Source organism: Crinia signifera, chromosome 1 (assembly GCF_055691185.1).
Source record: "Crinia signifera chromosome 1, ASM5569118v1, whole genome shotgun sequence".
NCBI lineage: Eukaryota > Metazoa > Chordata > Amphibia > Anura > Myobatrachidae > Crinia > Crinia signifera.
In genome coordinates this window covers 360,837,936-360,848,857 of record NC_139217.1, presented here as the reverse complement: position 1 = coordinate 360,848,857, position 10,922 = coordinate 360,837,936, and the positions used below count along the sequence as shown (strand labels likewise).

Here is a 10,922-nt window from a genome sequence, read left to right as displayed (position 1 = left end):
CTCTGATCATGTGCGGAATCTTGGTGTTGTCCTGGATAATGGCCTGACACTTAAACATCAGGTGTCAGCCACAATCAAATCCTCATTCTTTCATCTGAGAAACATAGCCAGAATCAAGCATTTAATTCCCTCAAAAGACCTGCCTAAAGTCATTCATGCATTTATATCATCAAGACTAGACTACTGCAATGCCCTCTACCTGGGTCTTCCAGCAAAAGAATTGCACCGCTTGCAGCTGGTACAAAATGCAGCTGCCAGACTATTAACTAACCAGCCCCGCTCCAGCGACATAACTCCCATTCTCTACGCCCTTCACTGGCTACCTGTAAAATGGCAAATCGTTTTCAAGATTGGCTTACTCACTTTCAAGGCCCTACATGACCAGGGCCCAAGGTTCCTGCAGCTGCTGCTGAACCCTTACTGTCCTACTCGATTACTACGATCCACTGAAGAAGGACTACTAACAGTACCCAGAATCTCCCTGAATTCATCTGGGGGTTGAGCTTTCAACTTTGTTGCTCCAACTCTGTGGAACTCTCTTCCTCGCACAGTGCGAGAAGCCTCCACTGTAGATTCCTTTAAAAATAGACTAAAGACATACTTATTTACTCAGCATTTCACTGACATCTACTGTTAAGCTTGTTTTGTATTTTGAGCTGTAAAGACAATGGTGAAGCACTTTGAGTCCTATTGGGAGAAAAGCGCTATATAAATATCATTATTATTATTATTATTATTATTAAATATTCCTGGATACCATCTCTTAAAAATCCTTTAAATATTGATGTTAAACTAACAGGTCTGTAATTAGCGGGATCCTCCTTTTTTCCTTTTTTGAATAATGGCACTACCTCTGCTATTCTCCAGTCTTTTGGTACCTTTCCTAATGATGGTGAATTATCAATGATATAATGTAGAGGGGAAGCTAATTCCTCCCTTAATTCCATTAGTACCCTAGGATGAATCCCATCTGGCCCAGGTGATTTATTTGTTTTGATTTTGCTGAGCCTCAATATTATTTCCTTAGTAGAGAATTCAATATTGAGGTCTGGCTTGTTCATTCCCATGTGGAAGGGGTGTTACAAAAAGATAATGTTACAAAAAACATATAACTTACAGCTTTTCCTTACATACAGGGTTACCATCAAAGGGGGACTTGACAATTGTCCCAGGACCAGACATAGCGAGGGGTCTATAATTGTTACTGTATCTGCTAGACATTAGAGTCAGCTGCCTATCAACTTGCTTCTGGGCTTCTCTATCGCCTCTTCCAGCCTTCCCCCTGCCTTATACTCAACCCAGCTGTGTGCACCCGCTCCCTGCCCGACCGCCCCCACCGGCGTCGCAGTGCTGCGGAGCCGAGGAGCGCCGGGAATGCTCCAGCATGTTGTCGCCTCCAGCCCCACTGATGCTGAAGCCTCAATATACGTGCCCCCCCCCCCTCCAAAACTGACGGATGCTCTGGTGCAGCAGCTGAGGCTCCTCCACTCTGCCTGCACTCCCTCAGTACAAAGGTGATGAGGTTGAGCTCTAGGTGAACCGCTGACGAACCTGCTCCCTGCAGAGACACATCCAGCAGTGCTGCTTATCTTTCTACGGACCTGCACAGCAACTTACAGAGCCACTGGTCAGGCCCCCACAGTGGCGAAAAGGGGGGAGTGACTTTGCGTGAATGATATGGTTTGCAGGCCACACCCCTTGCTGCTAAGTCACGCCCCTTAATTTCGGGCACACACAGCTGTCCCTCTTCACTTGAAAGGACAGTGTTGAATCTGTTAAATTGTTGCCGCTACCAATGGTATGGAAACCTTGGTTTAGGGCAGGACACCTCTCTCTAAAAGGTGGATGGCGTGGGGTAGAAGGGAACAGTTGATCAGGAAGAGGCAGGGCAGTTGGATGTTCTGCAGAAAGCTTGGTGTGCCTAACCATTTTTTTTTTTGTATACAGATGTAGCAGGCTTCATCCTTGGCTGGCGCCCGCCAGATCCCTTTCACTGAGCGCCGGCGATAGGGACTGGGACTCACATGCGTCTCACGCGCACGCGCGTCCCAGTAACACGGCGGCTGGGCAGCATCTCCCTGCCCGTCTCCACTTAAGGGAGACGCTGCCCAGTTTGGGGGGGTTCGGGCCGGCGAGGGGGACCGGTGGCGACGGCGGGGAAGGCAGCGGGGACCGGGGGCGCGCGACCGTCACGAGGCGTGCGCGCCCCCCGGCGGTAGCCGGACGCTGGCAGGGGCTGTCGATAGAATCGGCAGCCCCTGCACAGATGTAGCCTGCTACATCTGTATGTAAAAGTTTGATTAATATTGTTCATAACAAATTGCTTCAATGGGAAGATGCTGTTTATTTTGTTAGTTCTGGGTCCCCAAAATTTCTGATGGCAGCCTTGCTTACAAATTTTTTTGTTAAGAACAGTTGCAATTTTAAGCACATCCTTTATTTCGTTTAAGATATCTTGGATTAATATTTTTTACATTCATGCCTAATGTATAAATTACATTAATTAACTCTTACAATTATACAGGGATACTTCACATTGTGGACTATGTTTGCCACAAATTACATTCTCAATGCTTAATACATTGCGAAAACGATAAAAAACAAAACCAACCTATTATACATCTGTATGATCAGTGAATAACAAATAGTGTAACAAGCAGAATGGTCTCCTTTGTGTGAATGATGACATGTGGCTGGGAGGTAAATAGTAGACAGTCAGCACACTGGATTAATTATGGAGAATGACATCATAGTAGCGCAGACTCCTTCTGCAAACAGCGTTGTAAATCATTTTGTTAACATCATAAAATCATCTCTGCTGTAAAGCACAGGCCAGGCTGTGGTGTCCAGGCCAAGGAGGATTTGTGGGAGTGAAAGAAGCATCAAAGGAGTTGACTGGGAACAGCAGGATCTGTAATCATTTAAGGAATATTTGCGAGAAAACATAAAACACAGAAAACTTTGGGTTGTGTAAAAATTTTGTATAATACATCAGAGTGTGACTTCAATGCTGGATCTATATAAGGAATTTGTGTGCCTATAAATAAGCCAGGTTTGTCATTTATGAATCACCATCAATTTAGATAGTACGAATTCATAAGAAGCTTTTTTTAAGTATTCAGTGAAGAATTCTATATCCCTCTCAAAATAAGTAAATTATTTGGGACATGGGGCCCGATTCAGATGTGATCCCTGGGCTGTGAATAAGTTGACTGATCCCTCTCAATAGTGGATACAGTACATTGGGGTAATAACCTAAATGAACTGAGCATAATAGGAACAAAGCGGGAGCATACTATATGTTGATTTAATATGCTAATAGTAATGTCATTTTAAATAAACGACATTGTGTTTTATACTATATCCAACTGATCCAATTGTTATTAGCGCTCCACCAATTTTTCATGAAGATAAATACAGCAATATAACAGGATGTGTTCATTTCCTAATGCGAATATTATATTTATATTTGTAATGGATATTGTAACTTAAAGAAAGATTAAATGTTATTGACAAACAAACAATGGTAATTAGCTAAAGAAATGTACATTAAATTAGTAATTCCATACAAAAGATTCCTCTGGGGACAGTTTGGATCAGTGTGCCACACACTTGTGAACTGGACACACTGGACACACTGGAGGAATTATATCCAACCAAATCTCACATATATTCTAAGGGAGATGGATATTTTTCACCGGGACAGAAACTACCTTCTCCTCAATAGCCTACTTACAGTATTATTATTTCTATATCTATATATTTCTATTATCTATATCGGATAGGCAGCACGGAAGGTGTAATGGTTAGCATTACTGCCTCACAGCACAGAGGTCATGGGTTCAAATCCCACTGTGGCCCTAACTGTGTGGAGTTTGGATATTCTCCTTGTGCTTGCATGGGTTTCCTCCCAAAATCCAAAAATATACTGGTAAGTTAATTGGCGCCCAACAAAATTAACCCTAGCATATATTGTAAGCTCCACTGGGGCAGGGACTGATGTGAGTGTTCAAAATATACTCTGTAAAGTGCTGCGGAATATGTGTGCGCTATATAAGAAACTGTTAATAAATAAATAAGAGGCCTCTAAATTCTTCCTATAACTGTATGACGGCAACCTTCTAAAGACAATTATGTCTATTATGGAAGAATAAATCCCACAACAAACATTGGGATAGTTAGATCAAGAATTACTTTCTTGTATTAGGAAGCCATCAAGATAGAACTCCATCACATCAGTTATTATTGAGGATAACTTATATTTCAGACCTCTCTAATATTTATAAGAGATCTATGTACCCTAATGAAGTCTCTTATTGAGACGCGTTGGGTATGCTACATTTGGGATTACAAACAACATTTAACATAGAGATTCATTCCAACCACAAGAAGCCATCATAATATTTATTATATTTTTACAAATAAATATTTTAATATGTCTAATCTATTGAATTTTGTCTATTTGTAAATAAGGAATGATTCCTATTGAATATTGGGCACTGTTAACACTATTGTACTTGTGAGATATAGATAGATAGATAGATAGATAGATAGAATTTATTTTATTTATTTTTTATTAACAGTCTCTTATATAGTGCAGCCTATTCCGTTGCGCTTTATAATAGGATATTACAGACAGAACCCCTGTTTCCCGCTAAACTCTTTGACTAAACGATTGTGGCTGCTTAACCTACAAAATACCGTTTGGAGAGGGGATAACAAAATCATACACAATAGTTGTAGAATGGTAAAAAAAAGAAAAAGAAAGTGGCACTGGTTAGATGAAAAGATCATACAAATATTTAATAACAATTAAGAAAACATGACATAAAATATTGCAACAATCAGTTAAAAATGGTGATTGATATCTGGACCGGAGGCTGAATGGAGTAGGACCAATGAATAAAAAGATAAAAAGTCTTAGCAGGTGAGAATGCAACTGATATCTGAAATAAGTCAAGGTGCCCGTTGAGTTGATAGTTTCCACAAGGTTACAATTGATCCAATCCTGAGTGATAAATTGCAGAGTTGTCCTCAGATGAATGCGACAATGGGGCCACAGTTGGTCGGGACCCAAATGATGTGATGGGGCTGGGTGTTGATTCAGCCACAGGTTTCTCACGTCGCTAGAGGCTCCAATCTCAGGGATGGCATGTAGCAGCAGGTGTCCTCAGGGTTGGTGGGGTTTGTAGGACCAAATGGTCAGTGATTTCAAAGTATCGTGACCAACCTTGATTCCTGCATGGAAGGTAAACCGGCGTGGTAACAGGGATGGTGAACCGCAATTGCGGAGATGAAGGATGAATAGATTTATCTCTCTAGGTTGAGAGTGAGCGGCCAAGGGCACTAAAAAGTCCAGATAGTAGGGGTCCATTATCGGTCACCTAGTCCGGTCTAGGCTGTACTCCTAAGGACGAAAGCTCAGGGCGTTGCAACGTCGCCGATGCCCACCAGCCGGAAACAGAGGTAAGCTGGACGGGCGGCGGCTAACAGAGACTTCACTGGGGGTTTTCAGAAATATTTTATGATGGTTTCACATAATAAGTATATTAACAGCCACTTTGAAGCATACAATGTACAGGTTCAGAAGGCTAAGGAAGACCTGCTTCACTATGGAGATGTGATCCTGGGTCAAGCATGTTTCTGGAAACTAATATATAAGGCTTTTTAGGTCTAGATTTAAGACCACAATAAGAGGCACTATCCTACAACTGTGTATGTATATATATATTATATATGCACCTGTCAAGAGATTGTTAACAAACAACATAATGTACTTCTTCATTCAGAATCTTTAGTAATCAAGTCTTTTTTTTTCATTTCTGAGGTGCAGAACAGCAATTCTAAAGGGGGTATTTCTATAATACAGTAGTTTGTTGGAGTGAATTCTTTTTACAGGAGCAGGCGTTGTACATCTAATATAATGGGTATGAAGAAAACATACCTGCTGTGCATCAATTTTATTTATTTATTTCAGCGCATGCCCCCAAAAAAAGAATGTAGCTCTTTTATTCTATTGATAAAGAAGCTTGCTGCTAATATGATTCTGCTGCTTAACATTGTGCACAATACAAAGACTCCCTGATGCCAGTAAACCAGCTGGAAAGTCAGTTCTGAAATGTCAGCCTACCATCTCCACACTGCAACTGTATATTGCAACATCTGGGGCCATTGTGCCAGGATTATATCTGTTGAGTATATTTCTGGTACAGAAGTCATAGAGGGCAAAGTCAAGACTTTTCTAGAAAAGGGTACAGTTCAACAACAGTTTTACCATAACCATGTGTAGGGACGCCAAACACAGGAACAGAAGTGATGAGTGCGAAGCATGGGACTGAAGGGACTATACTGAATATAACATTGTATAGACAGAGGTTATCTCACCATGGGCCTTATTCTAGTTCACTCTTTCTGACAAAATCCTTCTTAGATGGACAAAACCATGTGCACTGCAAGGGGGCAGTTGTAAGGCCTCGTACACACCAGAACGATCACGATTGTGCGTCGATTGTGAACCGATTTGCTGTGAACTTCTCGGGAGCGCTCCCCCGGGCCCAGACTCACGATTTGCATAAGATGGTGTATTTTTGTACTTACGATCGTCAAACGATCGCGAGTCGTTTGCGATGGTCGTCCGACTGTCGTTTTGGTGCATCGTGTGTGCACAGTGACTGTCGTTTTTGAAATTTAAATAATGGGCAGGACTAGTTGTGGGGGACAAATAACAGCAGCCATTTTAGATCTGTGCATTTGTGCTTTGTGACTAGTGAGGCTTGGTGTATACCTGCTGAACGCTGTACATAGCTGTTTGCTCTGCTTTGTTTTTGCCTGGCATTACAAAGTGTGCTTTTCCTGTGTCCATTATGCAGTCTGCAGTGATGGATTCTTACCAGCAAGATTTTCTGCTTTCCTATGCTGTGCTCAGGGTGAGGCAGCTGAGGGCCCAGCGTAGAAGAGCTAGGTCATGCTGGACCAAGCAGTGGCTGCTGAGCCGTCAGGCTCGTTCTCACATGCCACTGCTCCTGGAAATTCGTGAGAATAATCCCAATGATTATAGGAATTTCTTACGTTTGGATGATGCCACCTTCCATGAGTTGCTGCGTCTCGTCACCCCCCACATCCAGAAGCAAGATACCAAGTATCGCATAACTATACCTGCTGAGGAGCGGCTGGTGGTGACCCTGAGGTTTCTGGCTACAGGACGGTCTCTGGCTGACCTGAAGTTTGGATCCCTCATCTCCCCGCAAGCTTTGGGCCTCATCATCCCCGAGACCTGCAAAGCAATCGTGAAGGTACTGCAGCACGAGTATTGCAAGGTAAGGAAAAATACACCACACACTTGTAGTGAAAACATATAATGTTTTATTAAAATAAATCAAACTTTGACATCCACACATTTTTAGTTTTCCTTTTTTTTTTGGATTAAATACAAATGGTACAAAAATAGAACGCATTGATACGCATAACTGCAAACTGTTCCAAAGTGCAATAACATGTCCAAAAATATATAAAACTTTTCACTTTTCTGCCTTGAGGTACGGAGCAGTAGAACACACAGTGCTTGTGGCGCAGATAATCAAAGTACCTTCATGCACACGCGGTGCATAGTGCAGAAGCAGTGGTCCCGGCCCCATTGCTCCGCACCATGCGCCACGTGAGCATGGGCTTTATCTGTGCCACAAGCATCATGTGTCATACTGCTCCATGCATGTGCAAATGGCAAAAGTGTCATTTTAGAAACATTAGGTACGCATAATATAAAAATAGACCAAAGTGCTATAACAAGTCAAAAAATTTGTAACAAACTGAACTTTAAAACCTACTGCCGCACTCACTTGAGGTACGGAGCAGTAGAACACACAGTGCTTGTGGCGCAGATAATCAAAGTACCTTCATGCACACGCGGTGCATAGTGCAGAAGCAGTGGTCCCGGCCCCATTGCTCCGCACCATGCGCCACGTGTGCATCGGCTTTATCTGCGCCTCATGCATCATGTGTCATACTGCTCCATACCAACAGGGCAAGAATTGGTTTTACAATTCGCGTAAAACCGGAGGGTCCTGCTCTCCTGTGAACTCAGGCAATAATGAGGTGTACAGGTGGGTATAGCGGGCTGGAGTTGAAGGTTGTGCGGAGGATGCTTGGACAGGTGGAGATTGATTTGGCAAAGTGGAAGGGACTGGTAAGGGTGCTGGGGGAGTAGGCCCTGGTGGTTGTTGGCAAGGAAGAAGGCCAGCTATGTTGCATTCAATTGTAAGGCGGTCTAAACGGCCAAAAAACAATAGCTCGCTGCTTATGCGTTCAAAGGCCATTTGCTGGGTAGGACTCAGCTGGCGTAAGCCGTCAGACAAATATTTCCCGAAAGCATCAAATCGGTCGGGAGGCCTACGTAGAACCTGGTCGGCCCGTATCAGTAATTCCTCCTCTGGGTTGTCTATTTTCTTTTCCTTGCGGCGCGATTTTTTACAGGCCTGTTGTGGCGGTGTGGGTGTAGTGGATATTCCTTGCGATGTTCCTGGAGACTCCGACAATCCAGACAGGTCCAGGGTCGGTGAATGTTCTGTCTCTGCACTGTGTTGCTGTGGAAACAAATACAAAGTTCAATTTATTAATCAAGTTTATTTATTATTTCTACAGTTCCCTACCAGCGTGAAGGATTGGCAAAACATCGCTGCAGAGTTTGAAGAGACATGGAATTTCCCAAATTGTGGAGGAGCCATTGATGGCAAACACGTCCGCATCAACCAGCCTGCACAGAGTGGTTCCTACTACTTCAATTACAAGGGATACTTTAGTATCGTTCTAATGGCTGTGGTTAATGCGAACTACGAGTTCATCTTCCTGGATGTTGGCAGGAATGGGCGTGCTTCGGATGGTGGAACTTTGAAGGATACCAAGTTCTACCAGAGGCTCACCTCCAACACTCTTCACTTGCCGTCGGTCCAGGAAACCAAACATGGGCTCAATTTTGTGTTCGTGGCAGACGAGGCATTTGCCCTTCATGAGCACATCATGAAGCCATATGCCAAAAGGGGCCTGGACCACGACAAAAGAATTTTCAACTACAGGCTTTCCAGGGCACGGCGGCTTGTGGAGAGTGCGTTTGGTATCCTGGCAAGCCGTTTCCGCATTTTCCATACTGCCATCAACCTGAGGGTGGACAAAATAGACTGGGTCGTCATGGCGTGCTGTGTCCTGCACAATTTACTGCGCCGCAAGGAAAGACCACAAAGGCCTACAGGACCAGCACCACCAGAGGTCCCAGAGGAGCCAAAGGAGGTAGTGCAGATATCCTCTGTGGAAACGCCGGCGCAACAGTATAGGGGGACTACACGTGCCATGCAGGTTAGAGACCAGTACAAGGACTATTTTAATGGAGTGGGTGCTGTCCATTGGCAGGAGAACCACATTTAAGACATGTGTGGACTGAACCTATTCTCCGGGCCCAAAAAAATAATGAGGAAGGACATGTGTCAATACCGGGTCTGTACTTACCGACAATGGTTGGGAACTTTCATCCACAGTCTGCAACACCTCATCCCCCTCACTCTCCACCATGAGGTACAGTCCGGTCCTCTGTGCCTCCTGACTCAGGGTGAAGGTTAAGAGATTGTAGTACCACAAGGAGGTCTCATACACGTCGCCGGCTCCGGCACCAGATCTCTTGGTGGTCTGCATTTTCTTATGCTCTTTTAGGAACACAGTGCGGAGATTTTGGATTTTTTTCCGCACCCACTCCGCATTGGCTTCAGGGTGATATGAACGGCTGAAATTGGCCAACTCATCCAGGGCATTTGCTCTTTTAATTTTGTTACTGTAGTCTTTGGACTTCGTCTTCCAAAGACATTCGTACTCCCTGTATTTGTCGATAAATGCTTCGACGAAGTCACGCTCCTTTGCCAGAGCCTGAGACATGTCTATAAGAAAATAGATAAAAAAATTTATTTTTTTCAAAATCCTATGATTATATTTTATATATTGTTAAGACACTTCTTTTATTTCAGGTTCACTTTTGTTAATATCACAATAAAGTTTAAAGTTTCACCAACCAGTTTCCTTTTTATTGTAAACAAGGTGATAGTGTACACAGCTTCATCTATTCCAGTGTTGGCCAACCTTGACACTCCTGCTTTAGTTGAACTACACATTCCAGCATGACCTGCTGTGGTTTTGCTATTTACCATTTACTAGGGTTACCACCTAGTCCCTTTAATTCCGGACACATGTTAATTACACAGGTTCTGTGGCAGTTTAAAATCAGGTGAAGTGGAGTCTTGAAGTCAGCCAGCCACAGAACCTGTGTAATTAATATGTGTCCGGAATTAAAGGGACTAGGTGGTAACCCTACCATTTACACACACAGATATATCACTGCACTGCATTGGTGGGCATCAAATGCACTGGGGGGTAATTGGTGCGCAGCTAATGCATTGGTGGGCAGCGGTGGGCAGCTAATGCATTGGTGGGCAGCTAATGCATTGGTGGGCAGCTAATGCATTGGTGGCCAGCGGTGGGCAGCGGTGGGCAGCTAATGCATTGGTGGCCAGCGGTGGGCAGCTAATGCATTGGTGGGCAGCGGTGGGCAGCTAATGCATTGGTGGGCAGCGGTGGGCAGCTAATGCATTGGTGGGCAGCGGTGGGCAGCTAATGCATTGGTGGGCAGCTAATGCATTGGTGGGCAGCGGTGGGCAGCTAATGCATTGGTGGGCAGCGGTGGGCAGCTAATGCATTGGTGGGCAGCGGTGGGCAGCTAATGCATTGGTGGCCAGCGGTGGGCAGCTAATGCATTGGTGGGCAGCGGTGGGCAGCTAATGCATTGGTGGCCAGCGGTGGGCAGCTAATGCATTGGTGGCCAGCGGTGGGCAGCTAATGCATTGGTGGCCAGCGGTGGGCAGCTAATGCATTGGTGGCCAGCGGTGGGC

At 44.3% G+C, this 10,922-nt stretch overlaps 1 protein-coding gene across 1 annotated transcript; it reads right to left on the bottom strand.

The window, feature by feature from the left end:
- Positions 1-8,033: 8,033 nt before the first annotated feature.
- Positions 8,034-10,193, bottom strand: LOC146007675 (uncharacterized). Its single transcript, XM_083146199.1, has 2 exons — positions 9,496-10,193; positions 8,034-8,579 (listed from the first exon to the last, which is right to left on the bottom strand). Exons 1-2 carry the CDS (start codon positions 9,913-9,915, stop codon positions 8,034-8,036), a joined length of 966 nt encoding a protein of 321 aa, XP_083002325.1. The 5' UTR covers positions 9,916-10,193.
- Between the last annotated feature and the right edge of the window lie 729 nt (positions 10,194-10,922).

Excerpts from the sequence above, each read along its gene's own strand:
- LOC146007675 (XM_083146199.1), bottom strand. The coding sequence starts at position 9,915 with ATGTCTCAGGCTCTGGCAAAGGAGCGTGACTTCGTCGAAGCATTTATC. Across the intron at positions 8,580-9,495 it reads AAAGTTCCCAACCATTGTCG|CAACACAGTGCAGAGACAGA; the intron begins GTAAGTACAGAC and ends TTGTTTCCACAG.